The 18,227-nt window shown below is 38.7% G+C and overlaps 1 protein-coding gene across 2 annotated transcripts in view; it reads right to left on the bottom strand.

The window, feature by feature from the left end:
• The window catches only part of ATG5 (autophagy related 5), a 76,410-nt gene that overhangs the window by 31,120 nt on the left and 27,063 nt on the right, over nt 1-18,227 (bottom strand). For both annotated transcript variants that reach the window (XM_010138389.1, XM_010138388.1), the window contains one exon: nt 11,854-11,948. In XM_010138389.1, the coding sequence (XP_010136691.1) occupies nt 11,854-11,948 (95 nt within the window). The remainder of the gene's footprint in view (nt 1-11,853; nt 11,949-18,227) is intronic.

The following is an 18,227-nucleotide window of genomic DNA, read 5'->3' as shown; positions in this document are numbered from 1 at the left end:
AAAAAAAAAAAAAAAGGAGTGGATGGAATTTGTAATTCTGTTATTAAACCATTTTAACTGACTTTTATCACTGATCCCTCCCAAGATTCTTACGGCCAGGGTGGATGGGGCTTTGAGCAGCTGAGTCTAGAGGAAGGTGTCCCTGCCCATGGCAGGGGGTTGGTACTAGATGATCTTTAAGGTCTCTTCCAACCCAACCCATTCGGTGATTCTGTGAATGCAAAGAGTTCCGAGAAAAGCTGTCTTACTTTTTATGCCCACGGGTTTACAAGAAACAATCTCAGCGTGAAAACCAACAGAGACTTTCAGAGAAAGGTGGGCTCAAGTTTATACCTTCCTTTGCAGCGTAGTTTGTGGGAAGGACGGAAGGTAACTATTTTATAATTGCTCCACACCCACGGCTCTGCAATGCCCTGCACTAACGCTTTAAGGGTCCGTTTGCAAATCGCTGCTTTCTGATGACAACAGACACACAAAAGGGAAGAAATTCAAATGCTGATATTTGTGCTACTAGAATATTGAAAAAAGGCATTTCTGCAAGTTTGCCCCACTTAATAAAAAAAAAATTAAACAAAGTCTAATTTAGAGCCGCAGCCCAAGGTTGTCTCTGCCACCCTAGAGCACAGCATCTTACACTATGTGGAACTTTCCAGTGACCTTCTGGAAACTTGATGCTCAAGCAGGATCAAAATAAAACATACTAAAATACCTCTTACTACTCTTATCTATTTAAAAGAAATAACACAGTCCCCTTATTTTAAATAATTTCCTTAGAAGCACTGGTTCCACTGTAGTCACCTTGACAATTTCTTTGCCTCAAGGAATGTACCATTCTCTTCGAAATTAGTGCAGTTTGGACAACTGAAACTCTCGACGGTAGACCTCACAAACTGGTTATTCAGATTTAACCTTTATTTTTATACCTTTACAGAGAATCAGCTAAAAATCAGTAACTGCCCTCCTCCACTTCCCTCGGCTAACCTTCCTTTGAAATATTCAAACGGTAGGTTGTAGGAGTCGTTCCACAGAGCTGCAGTAAACACACCAAATTAAAGTTACAGCTCTCTTCCTCTGCATTTCAAGCAAATCTCCCCAAATCAAACTACACCACAAGCAGTCAGTGATTACGTAAAGGACAACTGGCTAAAGGTAGACTCATCAGGAAATATATACACTGAAAGAAGCTTCAAGAACTTGGTCTTCCTCAGTTATCTATGCAAAACCTATGAACTTCACCTCTTTTGTAAGGCAGCAGGTCCACCCTTGATTTCCAGCTCAGCAAGCTGAGGTATACACAGCCACACACACTGCAAAAGGAAATGATCTGTTTTATCCCTCTGAAATCTGTCGCCCTCCAAATTTCATCAGTATTTTCTGAGCTTCTATTACATGAAGCATAAAACACAACGTGATTTTGTCTTTATCCTGTAACCATTGCTCCCTTTCCCTCCTTCAAATCTTTCAAGCTATAGAGGGCTTCTCCCAGACATCCCATTGCTTTATCGTGTACCTTTGATAAATTCTGTTGCACTTACTCTCCAAGTTGTTAGGACTGGAACAATGTTCCAAGAAAATTAAAAGACTATTTCTAGTGTTTCTTTAGTGTCTGCAAACTATCTAGTAGCTGCTCTAAAATTCTGAACTGCTTACCTGCAATGTCACATCACTCTCCAGAGAATAAGGTCTGTCACATTACAAAACAGAACTCATTAAAATATTTTGAATAAAAGAACTAAGTAATGGTGTTGTACGTCCAGTATGTAACTGAAAACTGTGAGACAAAAAAAGAGTATAATAATGTTCAACGCACCTATCTAGAATTACCAGAAAAATTGACTCACTGACAGGATGCAACGTGGGCTGCCCATTGTAAAGTCAACATATAGAATAAATCAAATGACTTGTTTTTTCCATAACACATTTTAATTTACCCTAATAAATTACGTATTTTCAGGGGCTGTAAAAATTGACATATCTGATTACAACCTATAAAAAAAATGCATCCTTTCACTTTTTCTTGAGCTTGTATTAGGATTTCTGCATTTTCGTGGTGATAAGGAAGATTTGGTTTCTTCATCAAGTTAAAAGTCTTTATGGAGATGAACAGGAACTTTATACTCCCTAATGTTTTTAAGAGGCATGCAATAAAACAAAAAAAGAAACAAATGGGCTACACTCTGTACATTTAACTCACACTAACAGCAGTGGCATAAATTAGTAGCGCAGAAGTATAGCACGAATTGAAGCTTAAGATAATTCTACAAACATCTGTAGGTACTATTTACTACAGTCATGACAAATGGGTATTTGGATACATCTTTAAAACTTCTTAGTCTTAACATTTGAAGTAACATGGAAGGATACAATATGAAAACAACATATACGGTTAAAAGAATATTGTATAATATGAATGACATACAAAGGTACCTGGTGGCTCATGTTTCTCCTATAGAACTGCGTATCCAAATTATCTTGAACTGATTTTCTTATATTTGCATAGTTAACATGATAAAATACAAACTTGTGGTCAAAATTATAACCTGTACACGTATCAAGCAACGTGAAAATGCTGTTATTCTTGAAAGCGCTCTTAACAGTATTACACAAGCTGGAAAACCTTTAGTTCTGAAACATTAATGATCACGGTTTTAAAAGTAAGAACAGTTATATGATGTGTTCCCTTGGAAGTTTTAACCTCTTATGGTCTGTTATGTGACAAATACTACATCAAGAATTGATGCAACTAAAAGTTAATGCCAGAAGTAACTAGTCTCTTAGTCAAGACTGTAGTCAAAAAAAGCCACAACTAGAAGATAAACACATCGGGAATAAGGTTAAAGTTTTACGTAGTGCGGCTTATTACAGTTATTTCTAGACAATAATATCTGAACAGTTTTTGGTTATGAATGGTTAAGGATTATTCTCCTACTCATGCGTGGGCAACAACTCATGTTTTCCGCGAAGCCTTTCATTGAGCAGAGCACACTGTAATTCTACCCTAACTTCCTACCTACACAATTAACAATAATTCAGTATTATTACAAACCTACAGAGAAATAGGGCCACTATTTCAGGTACTTCTCCCACACGTGTTGCTGAAGGCCATTACTTGCTCATCTTTAAGAAGATTAAAGAACCATTTAAAACACTCCTTTTCCATATTATTTAAACTAGTATTGTGCTTCCTTATACTATTTTAGAAAAAAGCTTTATGTAATATCAACAAAATGAGTTATTGCAACCATATAAATCCTTTGAAAGTTAAAAGTTCTAGCACACATTCTACTAATCTTAAAAAGATATACCTAGTTAGAACACATCCTGTACCAAATTCGAGTAAAAATTTAATGGGTTGGCTTAACTGTAACACTTCAGAATAGAAGACATTGCTGCAGTTGCCGTAAGTGTTCCCAAAGATGCATCATGCTGTCCACATTCACGTTGTATCCACGTCAACTATATTCACATCACATTACATAAGCGCATAAAGGAGAAAAAAGGCAAACTTCTCTCAGATCTTTCTAGGAAACTTAGATTTTAGCTTTGCAGCATCGAGTAGGAGCATGTCACCAAATTCGCAAGAGTAATGGTTCCTAAGGAACAATTTAAGCTTCTGTGGCTTGATAGTACATCTTCGGGGTTTTCCAAATGGCTTTTTAGCATTCTAGCATGTTGATTCAGAATCATGGAATCCCAGAATGGTTGAAGCTGGAAGGGACCTCTGAAGGACCTCTGGTCCAAATCCCATGCTCGAGCAGGGCCACCTGTAAGACAGACATCCATATCCAAGCAGCTTTTGAGTATCCCTGAGGACAGGCACTCCACAACCTCTCTGGACAACCTGCACCAAAGCTGTGACCCTCACAGTAAAAAAAAAATATTTCCTGATGTTCAGAGGTAACCTTCTATGTTTTAATTCGTGCCCACTGCTTCTGGTCCTGTCACTGGGCACCACTGGGAAATGTCTGGCTCCTTCTATACACTCTCCCTTCAGATATTTATACACATTGATGAGATACCCCCTGAGCCTTTTCTTCTCTAGGATGAACAGTGCCAAGCTCTCTGCCTTTTTTCCCCCCTCATATTAGAGGCACTGGTCCCTTAATCACCCTAGTGGCCCTTTGTTGGACTCTCTTCAGAAGCTCCATGTCTCCTCTGTATTAGGGATCCCAGAACTGGACACAGTACTCCAGATGTGGGCTTTCTAGTGCTGAGTAAAGTGGAAGATCACCTCCCTCCTCCTGCTGGCAACTCTCCTCCTAAAGCAGCCCAGGACACCACTTAGTCTTCCTTGCTGTAGGTCCCTCTGTTGAACTGCTTGCATTCTTGGAATTCAATTGTTATCCAGGAGAACCTTCATGTTCATGAGTGTAGACACTAAGATGTTCATAGATTGTACTCTCTTCCATCTGAAGTGGATCTGCCCATTTTTATATGAAGTTCTTACTGTAAAACCTCAGTCCCACTGGGTATGTTTGAGTCTACTGTGTGTAAGAGCGGCTGTAGACCTGTTAAATTAAGAAAGACCACAATACAACCACATCCCGCAACCACATACGGTATTTTCATACTGTTGTTTCTGAGCAAGTCTGCAACTGGTTAATAAATCCCATCGCTGTTGGGAAATACAGATTATTTAACAGTCTTCTTGTCTGAAATGTATTTTATGTCCACAAAAATTCTTTCTTCTGTAAGCTGCCAAATCATCTATGGAAGGACTAAGTTTACTCTTTCTTCTGTTCTCAACCAAAAATTTCATATTTCTTCCAGGCTTCTGTCAAAAAACAGCCAGACAGATGATGGGTTGAAAAAGCACACTTGTTCTTCAAAGCGTGACTCCAAGCAGTATTCCATACCACACATAATCACCTGGAGAATGGCCCTGAAGTCCTTTCTTAAATGAAGGCTGAGCTCCCACCAAAGCCATGTTATTTTGGTTTCATAACGTGACAAAAATTAACAAATGTGTGAAGAATCTCCCTAAGTCTGCAAGATGGGCCCCTAATATTGCTGGAAACGACGGCAACTCAGCCCTAATCAATACTTGCTTGTATCCTGACCAACTTGGACAAGGTTGTACAGCATATGTCATTTAAAAAGCTGTGTTGAAGCAGCCAGTGCCGCAGGTTTTTTGCCAGACACGTGAAAAACCCTCCTAAAGGACTCTCCCCAGTCAATGTCAAAAGACAAAGCCCACAGTACACCAAAACCAGGCAGCTGTCTGGGATGCTTGTAGTAACGGACAAGGCTCTGGGAATGTAGCACCTTCAATATTGACCTGGGAAAACCTTAAGTATTTAGGACTGTCCAATATACAGTACTCTTCTTGCAACTGGTAAAATATCAAAGTATCTTTAGAAATGCATTTATATCCACAAAAGCAAATATTGCATTGCTTGCTTAAAAGCAATGAATAGTACAATACGTCATACAACACTTTCCGTCTATTTAATAACATTAAAACCAATAATTACCCTTAGTTTTCTCCAGTAATGAGAAAAGAAACTCCTACAGTCAGGGTTAGCAAAATTTCAGAAATTTGTCTCTGTTAATTTCTAATGTATTCCTAGAGCACGGTGTTGTATTCCCCATCCTCATAGGTTTGTTCCATTCCACACTTCCATGTGTACAATTTGCTTTCAGCCTTCTAGCAAGTGCAAATAGAAGTCCTGGTACTTTAACACTTTCTATATTTTCTAATCCTCAATTCTGTGCAAAAGTTAACCTGCATTATTTCTCTATTTTACTTAGAAATAAAGGAAGCATAAGATGACACATTGACAAATTAAAACAGGTAGTGCTATGACTGTCACCTCTGCAGGGTTAACGTTTTGCACCATCATCACAAGCTAGGCTTTGTTCTAATTTAATTTCTAAGCAATAGGCACTGCACATGCTGCGCAGCCACAGAAATAACCCAAAGACGACATTCTTCACCCCTCTGAACAAAAAATTCCATATCTACTTTTCCTCTTTTTGTGAATGCAAAGGAGTTCACCAGCTGGATTAGTGGTTTGGTTTTTTGTAGGGTTTTTGAGGGGGTTTGGGGTTTTTAAATTGTTATTATGTCAGAGTATAAGAGCTAATCTCAGAGGAATACAGCTCCGGACTGCAAGTTTCAGGTAGCAAAAATCCCTCTTGCTACAAAATAAGAACCCGACCACATAACAAAGTGTGTGGTGAAAGTGGCAAATCAGTCTGTGTTGACTTAACCAAGTGAAACAGAGAAGTAAAATGATCAGCTTTAATGATCAAGAGGGGCAGCAACACACTAAAGAGCACTGGGTTTAAATGAAAGGTCATTATCATAAGGCAAATAAGAGAAAAGATGACAAGTGTTTTATAGGAAAATTTACTAAGAAAAGGAACACCCTATTTTGGTTAGGGAGTGTGTAAGACATTTGGTAAGATTAAGGCATTTTCAACTTTGGAATAGACAATTATTTTTTTCCACCCAAAGTGTTTCATTGTAACTCAAGTTGCATTTTGAGTTGTCTTTTGCTAAAAAGAAAATCTGTATAACTGTTTACACCAAGTTTATTTATTAACTACTGAAATGCTACTGGTTTTTGATACATCTAGATTCTTCTAAGATCTGGGAATATCCGATAAAAAAGGATTTAAAACAAAGTATTACTCATTTTTCCCCAGTACGCAGAATTCATACTTAACATACATAAACATCCTTAAATTGTTTTAAACCCCAACAAACTATTTTGCATACAAGCAAAACTAATTCATGTTTTGTTTACAAGCTGTATTTACATTAAACTCAGAAGCACTACTGTAGCTCCTCTTGTCAGGCCTGAGCTAGTTTAAAACTTTCCAGCTTGGTAACAGTTCAAGCGCAGCTCAGAGAAGCCACCCAAATCCAGGGTTTATAGCCCCATCTCTTCCGCGTCCCCTTCCCTGAGCGCTGCGCAACTTTTACAACAGCTTTGAATGAGGCAGACTGACAGTTTTACTGATAACTTGGGCATATTTATGACCCTTAGTCACATCTCTGACAACAAATAAATTTTGTAATCTCAGAATTTTTCTTTTAAATGCTGATTGACAGCCCCCATCAGGTACTGAGATTCTTAAAGGCACAAGGGTAATCATGCACATGGGTTCCATAAGTCTTTTCAAAGACCTGCACGGACATTCCTTAATACAAGACATGTAATAGTCATCTTGAACAGCGCTGGTTTGAGCTAGCCCATCTCACTTTGCACTTACGCGGTCCAGAAAAACTTACGTAATTATGGAACCTCACCTGTGGTGACAGCGACCTTCAACTCAAGGTGACAACTTAACAAATTGCTATTACTTTCTGCACAGAAATAAGCAATCAAATTCAGAAAATAAGTACCCATAGCAACTTATGGATCATGTTGCCCACATGCAACGTTTCATATAAGGGTTTGGTTTTTTGGTTTTGTTTTTTCCAATAATGAGGTATTAGGAAAAATTTTTGCCTACCAAAACTTTTAAACTTTCTCATTCATAGAGTTTTGGTTTTGAAGTAATTTAAAACTGGTGAAAGTGTGATGGTGTTTCTCTGGTGCTGAACCATCAGTTCTTAGAATAAGTTGTTCTGTGAACTCAACTGAAGATGAATCAGAGTCCGTGTAACTTTCAGCAGAGAATTCAGCTGAGCACAGCTCTGTTACACAAACCAACCATAATCTCACAATTTTTCTATTCACTCGAACTTCCTCTTTGTAAAAGTTTTTTAAAAATAAATTGATCTATTTTCAGCAGGCCCTTTATGAAAACGTCGTATTTAATAAATAAGATAAAAGTTAAATACACATAAGTCTATTCCAGAGCATTCTGCACTAGCCAACAAGGTGTTGAAACTTGCTGTGTTGTGTTGCCCTCTTCAGGACGGCAGCAGTTATATTTTCTAGGTCTCTCACTTGACGACTCATTGCATTTCACCTTCTTTAACAAAAAAAATTCCACATCTGCAGTTTCCAGTAGCAGCTAACCTTACCTCTATACCATGAGTGCTTGAAGTATTTTTAATCAAAAATCCTACAGAAATAAACTTTACCTTTGGCCTCTGTCTCCCTAACTGTAATACTAATCTTGAGGATTATCAAAACATCAGCTAGCGTTTGAAAAGATGCAAAACCCTCATAACTTCAGCACTGGTAAGCAAGCCTCACGTCGAGAGGCTTGAAGAGCTGGAGCGATTCAGTTCATCAAAGAAAACTGAAGCTCCTGAAATCCCTCCATAAATGAACTTAGGTTAGAAAGTCAGACCACTTTAAAGAGGTGTAAGGCAAAACACTAAGCAGATTAAACCATAGTCACAAGTTGTTATGATGTTCATCACAACATTTTAAGGGACTTACAATAGGAAAAACCTGTTCAAAGGTAAGGCCTGCTATGTAATTAGGCAATAAAATTAGTAACCTAATCAAAATCCTTAGAAAATAGAGGCAAAGGAAGTGCTCATTCCAGTGCCGTGGCACATTCCAGCACCCAAATAAAGGGACAAGCAAACAAACAATCCCAGACCATCCCCTTTTGGGCTGGCAAACACACAACAACCAGCCTGCCTTAAGCCAAGTGTGACTCCAGAAAAGCTCAGAAAAACTTGCCATCAATTGTTCTAATGCATTTTCTTTCACATACTTTTGTTGGTTTATCCTCAAGAATTAAATGCTATTTACATCTTTAAATCCTATATACTCATAGACAGACTCCAGAGGAAAGGAGGAAGGTTGACAGGGAGAAAGCACACAAGAGCAAGTGGGCGAGCGTGACACGGGGGCGTGCAAGACACCACCACAACCCAGGGATGACTGCGAACTAAGCACATCGTGACTGAGACTGGGTGCTCCCGTCTGCAGAGTACGACAGCAGACAGTAGTTCATCAGGGTAGTCTCTATCAGCACGTAGAGACTCCCTCTCTGGTGCCTGACTAATACGCACCATCACAGTGCCTGGAGCCAAGAACTGATGAAAACTTCCTGCTGTCTATCAGCCATACCGTTTGTTCAATCAGAAAGTGCAAAACCAGCTGGTCTTATACACATGGGGGACACGTCCTCAAGCCAAACTAGCTCTAGTACTGCACAAGAAAAGAAGCACTCAAATGCATAATATACTCAGAAGATTACTATTATTTTCTTTCTTGCTATTAAAGAACAAGTGAAAAAAGCATTCAGACAAGCAAGTTTTTGTGCAACTGTCAACTGAAGACACAGCAGCATATGTCTGAAGTGATGAAGTGAGGCACCTTTTTTTTTTTGTACGTGTGTAAGTAAGAGTGTCACAAAAATATAATCACTATTTTTAAACTGTCTCTGGTAGAAGAAGTTTCCACCTATGTCAAAGGTTCATCTGGTTTAAGTTCCATATGAACAGTCTAGACTATGACAGCTGTTAATAAAATCTCCACGATCTCTTAGCTAACTTTTAAAATTGGAAATGAGTTGATCCTTAGCAATACTGACTACTTTTTTTAATCTTCTACAGTAGATGCCAGGATTCTGATCCAATCTTAGCTGCAGCACTTAAAAGAAATGGTGCTGGACAACGGCTTTGAAAGTTACCTGCAGTTGGTTTAGTTCTGACTTACCCAAGTATGATGTTCGTAATTTTGCCATCTCTCTCCCCCCTACACACACAGCATTAGATTTGGAAACCACACAAGGTATGATTCATATTGTTCCTTAGAAATGTATTTTAACAGACAGGCTTTACAATTGAAAGAGCCTTTGGGTTTGAAAAATATCAGGTCTTCAGGGAAAAGCACGTCAGATCACCGTTTCACATGCATTTTTTCTGCAGCAACTTTTCCCAGTCACATTTAATCATTGCTAAGACTGATTTTTTGTAGTTGATATCATGATCTAGTACATTTATTTGAAGGAAAACAAATACATCCACCTCATAAGGCCAAAACACAATCTAGGCAGTTCCCATCACAGAATTTCCTTCTAATAATTTTGGGGTAATGGAAGGTATGGAGACTAAAAGGAGGAACTCTCCTGACCGAAGGCAATGCCTGCTAATTTCCTGCCATCCACCTCTATATCCTTAAGCATGTACAAAAACACTACATGAAAACACAAGAGAATAAACGTCTGCTGTAATACAAATCCAGGCTAAACTGACTTCCACGTATTTACGTAGGGATATACAAGCAACCAATTAGAATGCAAAGCTGACTTCTACCAGCACTAATGGGAGTTAAATGCAATCAGGGTGGGCGTTAATTACATCTTAATACTATTTCATCAGTTACTTCAGCATACACGAGTCTGTCAGTAAGTAGTGTAAAATTAAGATATGAAGAAATATTAAGATATTAAGTAAAATTAAGAATTAACTCCTTGCTTGGAATCAAATTATAATCCCAATAATTCCTAATGCTTTTGGAAAACTCCTTTAAATAGACAGATTTTTATGTTGAGCAGTGACCAGTACACAAACCAACAGAACAAATAAGTTAGAAACACCCACGTCCACTTCTTAAAAAAAAAAGTGACATTACTGAAAATGTTTAGAAATATGAAGGGCAGCATTACTGAAAATAATACACACCAACCTTCTCAAAGGCTGAATCAGCATCACCTTTACTTGTGTTGGGTCTTCTATTCTTAGATATTTTGGGTTCAAACTACAGCGAGTAAGAGTTTCCACTTGAAAAGATCATGAGAATCAAGGTAAAGTGGTAGATATTACTGAATTGTTTTTTTTCTTTTTTAAAAAAGCTTCACTAACATGAAATCATGTGATATCACAGAAAATTTCCCTCATGGCTTAAAGGCCTGTACCTTATTCAGCTGGCAAAACCTCAATTTCACAAACCCATTTACGTGATTTCTATGAAAAGACTCAAAAAATCCCACACCTATCGAGAACAAACAAACAACTTAGTTAACAACAAAAGAAAACGCTGTGAGTGAACTACTTTTCCTGATACATACTTTTTGGTACTTAAACCTTGCCATCTGCTCTGATCTCTGACAAAATAACTGACTTCCGTTCCCAGTCAAAGGTTTCACTATGACGGTACATGTCTTACATCTAACATTTAAAGTTACTTCGGACCCACTGCAAGATCGTACAGGCTCGTTAAAACCTGCTATAAAGCAGCATCAGACTACTCAGTCCTATGAACAGAGGACTTTTTTTGATAGTCACAGGTGCAAAACTTAAATGTACGTGCATGAAAATGTTTCCAAGCTGAAACGGAGTAGAACTGTTTCATTTACAAAGAGGCTACACGAATTCTGTATGAGCTTTTAATCATACTTAACTCCAAACTTCATCGTGACTACAATGCTGTACGAACTAAGAGGACATAAAAAATTGTAAGGGTTCCAAGGAACGTGTCTCCAAATAAACTGCTGAGCAAAAATAGGGCAGTGGTGTATGAAAGCAGAAAAAATATTCAAAGATTTATGCCATTACTTTCATCTTGTAATGTCAATAAGGAAAGAAGCCTACACAGCAGTTGAGGAAAAAGTGTTGCTCTTGAAACGTTTGACTTCAACGTTTTGGAGGGTATTTTGCACCCAAAGCAGTCTTCATAGTTAGAAGTTATTTTTAATGACAGAATTAGCTTTTTTAAAAAAAAAAACAATCTATACCAGCCTTAACACATTCTCAGGTGTTACACATAATATAATGAATGGTAGTTACATATTAGAATAAATATCATCTATTTTGTGTTTGTTAATTCATAAGACTCAAAGGTCCAGCAAAGATGAGCATACAAAGTTTTACCATAATGTTAAAAAAGGGAATGTATAATTCTGAAAACAAATTATAATAATATGACACCTCAGTGGAAGAGTTTGGTTAAAAGTGCTTTCATTTTATATTTCCAAATATTTCATATTTACCTGATAAATTCTAAATGGGATGTATCGAAATCCACTGTCTTCTGGAGGATACTCCATGAGTTTTCGATTTATTGCCCAAAACTGGTCAAATTTATCTGTGAAGGTAAAATTAGATTTTGTAATATTAGTAACATACATTCTTTTTCAGCTGAATGAGGTAAATGAGACACGACTGCAACAACATGCAAACTTTTCATACAGAAGTTGGACATGTATGAACTTATTTCTTTCACACTACTTTTCCTTATTTAGCCTGAAGCCAACAGTAAGTCATCTGCATTATCCCACGAAAACAGTGATGTGGCAACTTACCAAACTGAAAGAGAAAGCAATTCGAATTCATATCGTATCTCCCACTGTTAAGGAAATATTGGGCCACAAATTACGGATTTCATTACCTCAATTAACACGCCTGTTCCTCCACTCCCGGTTCCTACTGCTCACACTGTCACACAGTTGGATAAAAACATCTAATTTTCTTAACTATAGATGAACAATAGGTGTAAAGTACAGAGAAACTAAAGCAGTAGAAAAAGCTTCTTGAGGGGTTTACATCTGGATACGTAAAAATCTTTAAACAATCTGCCACAATGTAGGATGCAATCAGAAAACACAGTGCTGGTTTCATAACACAACCTGAAAATAAAAGTTTATGTTTGAAACATATTTTTATTAATATTCTCCAAGTAACTAGGTTTAGTAGAGTAGCCCGAGGCAGCACACCATTTCATCCTGTTCAGACACTGCAAGAACAGAACAGTTTACAATGCTTAAAATGTGTTATGGACAGCATAGAGCAGTAAAGGCTTTTATACATGCAAATCAATTATTCAAATTAAGCAAACAACAGCAAAGGCAACAGAAAGGAACATGAAGAACTAAGATGAACAAAGTTGCTGCTAGCCTCACTGGAGGAGGCACCTTCAGCAGTGGAAGGGATAAATTCCCTTATCGGCCCTAAGTCTCCAGGACACAAAACACAGCAGATGTTCCTTCAGAAGGAATACGCTCCCCAATTTTCCCTCCTCAGCACAATGTTCAGCTGAGTTTCAAGAAGCCTGGCAGTATAACCATTACAGAATTCAGACCCCCTGAAGCAAGGTAAAATGCAGAAATCTATTTGCAGAACAAAGGTTCTTCCCGCTTCCAAAAATGCTGGTAACAATTAAAGCAATTACAGAAAATTAAAAGAGTCTGAGATTTTCTTCACTCCAGCACACAGCACAGATGCCTGTTAGTGCGCTGAAAATCAAAGTTAATACATATTGCAGGATTTCTAAGGCATTGCTTTTCCTTACTGAACGTGACACAATGCAGGAATTTCCAAGAAACCATAAACAAACTCCTTCCAGGTATTCCGTAGGAGCATTTCCTGATACGTATCTCGGAAGGTGCTTCCACACCCTTCTTTCCTGATTAGTAGCAAATGCCTCTTGAGCAGCACTTACCCGAGCTGCAGCCAGCACCACCACACAGGCACCTGCCCAAGGTGAGGAGGAGCTCCCTGGATGAAGGGTGCTGCCCTGTAGCTCACCATCTGGGAAGCTCGGCTGGTGGCAGTGACAGTGACTACCCTGGAGCTGAAGGTACCCAAGCAGCCTGCATTTGGGAACGCCAGCCAGATGTTCACTCTTACAATGTCCGACACAAAGAACGACTGCATCCTCCTCAGGAAAAACTTGAACTCAGTCAGTGGGAAGGTTAAGGTTTAGCAAACTGCCCTCATCCTTGGAGACAGCGTGGAGAACCGCTTAAGATTGTGTGGAGAACCGCTTAAGATTGTGTGGACACGCATCCTGCAGCAGGTGTTGATCGATATACACCTCGGTTACCACTTCTGACTACAAACTCAGATGACAAAACTATTAATTGTGGTGATACACAAAAACGCAAACAATCAAGACCTACTTAAGCTAGTGAGCTCCAGCAGACTCTTAAATAAGGAATCTATACATTAGGAGACATCCTACCTGAGAAAAAAAATTAACCTAATTTACTTGTTTAATGCTCATATTACAGTAACTAGGAAAGTTGGGTGAACAGCTTATTGCCCTCAAAATTCAGAGATGAGCAACACATCTCATGGATCAGAAGAACAAGAAACAGACTTATGGCAGGAGCTAAAGTATATCATCCCTTGGGCATATATGACAAACAAGGGAATATCTGAAAGACAAAAAAAGTTAAACAGTGGTAACATACAGTTAACTCACTTCTGTTCTTCCTCACCTCCAGGTAATCTTATCCAAGGCAAGTAAATTTACAAATTTATACTGTTCAGATTATTCTCTGACCACTGACAATGCTCAAGACAACCTATTGTTTTGTCAAGATGTTTAAATTTCTAATAGTTTCTGTAGTTTCTAAATATAACAGCAATAAATCTGCACTGTTGAATGACGTACTTGTTGCATTTTGTAATCAAGTATTTTCTGTCAATCCAGCTGATATCCCTGGGAATTAAAAACTTTCTAGTAAACTGGGCAGACGTAATGCAGTCAAGACGTCTTAAGGCACATCTCCACCACGTGTGCAGCACTGTCTGAAGACATCTAAGCTAATTCATCCTCATAACCTTATGTTGCTGTCCCCCAAACATCTTTCCCCTGATACAGTATTTTTACTACAGGAAACTGAGTTGGGTGTAAGAAAATTAACACAAATTTTTAAAGCAGGCAGCAGGAAAAGACTATCCAGTTTGCATACCGATATATATGACCTGGCAAGAGCTTTTATTAGCATTAGGAGTATTGGCTGAATGCCAGAATCCTAAAGCTCCACAACACAAAATCCTAAAATAACTGCTTCCACAGAACCCTTAAGACTCAAAGCTTAAAACAAACAAAACACCACCACCTCTCCCGGCAATCCCCTTGACAAAATAAGCAAAAGGATTCATCATTCTTCCATTCTTGTGCATCAGTGCCTCCTATTTATGCAAAACAGAATTAAGGAAGCTATTAATGCTACGACAAGCTATAAGAACTAATTAGTGCTTTGGCTAGACAGGACTTAAAAACAGAAGGTGCTGGCCAGAGGTTTGACAATCAAAACAACACTGAGTTTTCATCAAGCCAGTAAACAAGGAAGAGTTCTCTACCTATCAGCAAAAGCACTTCACACACTCATCTCCTTCCCTCGTGAAAACCTTATGCTGCCTACGTGATACCTAAACTCCCGCAACAGCTAAATCTGATTACTTTTGTTTTCCACAATCCATCTGTTTTTAAGAAAGTGCTTGACCCCTGTGCAGAGTTTCTGTATTAGCAAAAACCAGTACTTGCAAAAGGCAGATGTTCATGTCTGAACAACAATATTTAAATTAATGGAAGTAAGATTTGAACAGAACTTAGTGACAGCACAGAAGTTTCAGATGACTGTCGTAATATTTCTTAAACAAGAGAGGAAGGTTGCTATGTAACTTTGCCTGAAATATAATAGAAAAACTTTTCTCTCTGCATTTTATGTCAAAGAGCAGAAAGTTAATAAGGCTTTCACCTTCCACTATCTTTTCAGAAAGAGAAAAAAACGCATGGAATCAAATTGTATCTCTAGCCCTATGCAAGCAATATCAATTTGCAGCTTGCATAAAAATGTGTCCAATCCTCGAGTTTAAAAAAAACATAAATCTTTTGTCTGTTCTCAATGACCATATGAACCACAGAAATGACACACAGCTAGAAGTACTTGGGCAGAACCAACCACAGCATTAACTAAGAGACCAAAGACTCTCCAACTGACATATTAGAACCACAGAAAAACTTGAGACTGGAAGTGCCTCTGGAGGTCAAGCTCTGGAACAAAAGCTCTTGCCCAAAATGAAATGAGTTTGCTCAAGGCCTTGCCAAGTCAAATTTTGACTGTCTCCACAGGTTTCCACTCCCCCACTTTCACTACCACACCCTAATATCTCCTCAGACTTCCTCCTGCCACAACTTGTAACCATTGGGGGTTTTTTGTGATTTCCCAACTCCACTGGCAATGATGAAATGTCTGAGAGGGGTCTGACGCCACCTCCTCTACAGGCCTTCCTTTTAGATAGTGGAAAGAAGTTGTTAGATCCATTTTCAGCCTTCTCATCTTCAGGCTAGACAAGGCAGTTCCCCTAGTTTCCTCTAATACAGCATATGCTCCAGACCTAGTGGTCCCAGTGGCACTCTGCTGGACTACCTCCTGTCTGCCCAGGTTTCTTCTGTCCTGTGGTCCCGAAGAGGAGACAGCATCCCCAGCACTGCTTTACAATTGCTGAGTCGAGAGGAAGAACTGCTCACCATCTGGCTATATTCTAGGGAGCACAAGGGCTAAAGCTGTTCCCTGGTTAATCTTCATTTCTGCAACACCAGACAGAGTTTTTGTTCGCTTGTTGCTCACCATTACCTTCTCTCCACAAAGCTGCTTTTCAGTCAGTCCCCGGTGAACGGGGTTTTTCCCCGTCCCTGGTGTAAGACTTTGCACTTGCATTTGTCAGTTCCGGGAGGCTCCTGCTTTCCGGCGGCTCCGGTTCACCACAACCCCTCTGAAAGGCAGATCTGCGCTACAGTCTATCGACTGCTCACAGCAACTTTTCTTTTAGTCATAAACAAAGTCACTGAGGGTTTAATCCATCACATACACGTAATCAAATAAACTGCACTATACAGAGAGCTACAGCTGCAAGCGTATTTTCTTAACGTTAAAGCAAGTCCATTTTCTACTGACTCACCCTCTAACAAGCATTGTGTTGAACTCCTACAGCCAGAAGTCTTCTCACAATTGAGTACCAATTCTACTTCCATACTGTTTCCAGTAAGACTAAGATTCTACATGCACATGTGGTCCTGCTGACTGGTGAGCCATTTTAACCAAGTATATAAAAAAGTTAAATTTTGTGCAATATGCCTCAAGCATGAAGCAGCTCTGTTGATGGAAGGTAAATATTTTAAACACTTCAAAACTGACTGTACCATGTTATTCAGAAACAATATTTACAGCTGGTTATTCTCATTTCTCAGCTATTTAAAGACCTGTTTCTAAATGACTTCAGGCCATATAAACTCATTGTTCTTACTCTTGCACAATAAACCCACAGATATTATTATCAAGGACTTTGGGAAGACTCCAACACATATTTGACTCTCACTGACTACTCTAGTTCAGTCCCAGCCTTTCTGAGAATGCAGATTGAAATACTGGTATGGCATCATTAAAATGTTAGAGAGTCTTTTTCTTCTATATTTTACTCATCACCACTATCCACAGTTAACATACTCTTTACTATTCAACACTTAGGTTACTTGGGTATTTTGACAGATCATGGTACATAACGCCAACCCACAACTGAAGAGGGCACACATGTCTACCAGTCTTTTCAGACTACCTTCAGGCATGAGTAACTATTGGATATGGAGAGACAGGACCTCAGAACTGGTTTGACTTAATGCAATTAACAGAAGCTAGTTATAGAGATACATGAAAATATTATTCAGACACAGACAGCAAAATAACAACATTTAACCCGAATGTACATATCTCAACTAGTCATAATTTCGCACTGTAACAGCACAGCAGTCATTAACTGAAATATCTCCACTGCATGATGTGCCCATTAATCTTACATACCCTCCAAACTTGCACTCAGCCGGCGTGTTACTATATACCACAGGAAAGCAGCAGAGATTGTAAAATTTGAAAATAAGATGTGGAATCACTGCAAGAGGAAACATCACGCTAACTAGCTCAAGTTCTAAGAGTACTCAAGTACAGGGGTATGGGCCTCAAGGTTGGCTGCCTAAGTCTGTCACGCCCTGTTTAGTACCGCTATTGTGTAAATGAATTAAGTCAATTCAGTCTGCTTGCCGATACCCACTGTAACGAACTTCCAACAGCAGTGTTTACAACCATAAAACAATTAGGAGCAACTTCCTTATGTACAGTTAGCTGTAAATTCTAGTTTAAAAAAACCCATTAACTCATAAGCCACACTATAAATCGACCTATGGATGCAACCCAAGAAAAAAGGGGCATCTCTCCCCTAATACTGTAGTTAGGCTTGAGATCAGTGTATTTAACACATATACTTTAATTTACCAACCGTAATTTATCAAGCTGTAATTTATCAACTTGTTTTGATAGCAAATCAGTGTTCTGAAGGTAAAGAACTAAAAGCATATTGCTTAAGTTTTGCAAGTTAACAGAACATTTTGAAAACTGTACGACAAAGCAGCATTTCACTCTTGAGATTATCCACCAGATCCAAGAAGGCCCTTCTCCCATGTCTTCTATTAATACACACAAGGGAGCCAGACCTTGTCAACATTCTTTTCACCTACTAAATGTACTCACAAAACAGAAGTTTCACTTTAAGTACACCATTTCCTTAACAGCACCTCCCTTCT

This window comes from Buceros rhinoceros, unplaced genomic scaffold, assembly GCF_000710305.1.
Source record: "Buceros rhinoceros silvestris isolate BGI_N320 unplaced genomic scaffold, ASM71030v1 scaffold7406, whole genome shotgun sequence".
NCBI classification, from domain to species: domain Eukaryota; kingdom Metazoa; phylum Chordata; class Aves; order Bucerotiformes; family Bucerotidae; genus Buceros; species Buceros rhinoceros.
Note: the sequence above shows the minus strand (reverse complement) of the source record. Positions and strands in the feature narration are given on the sequence as shown.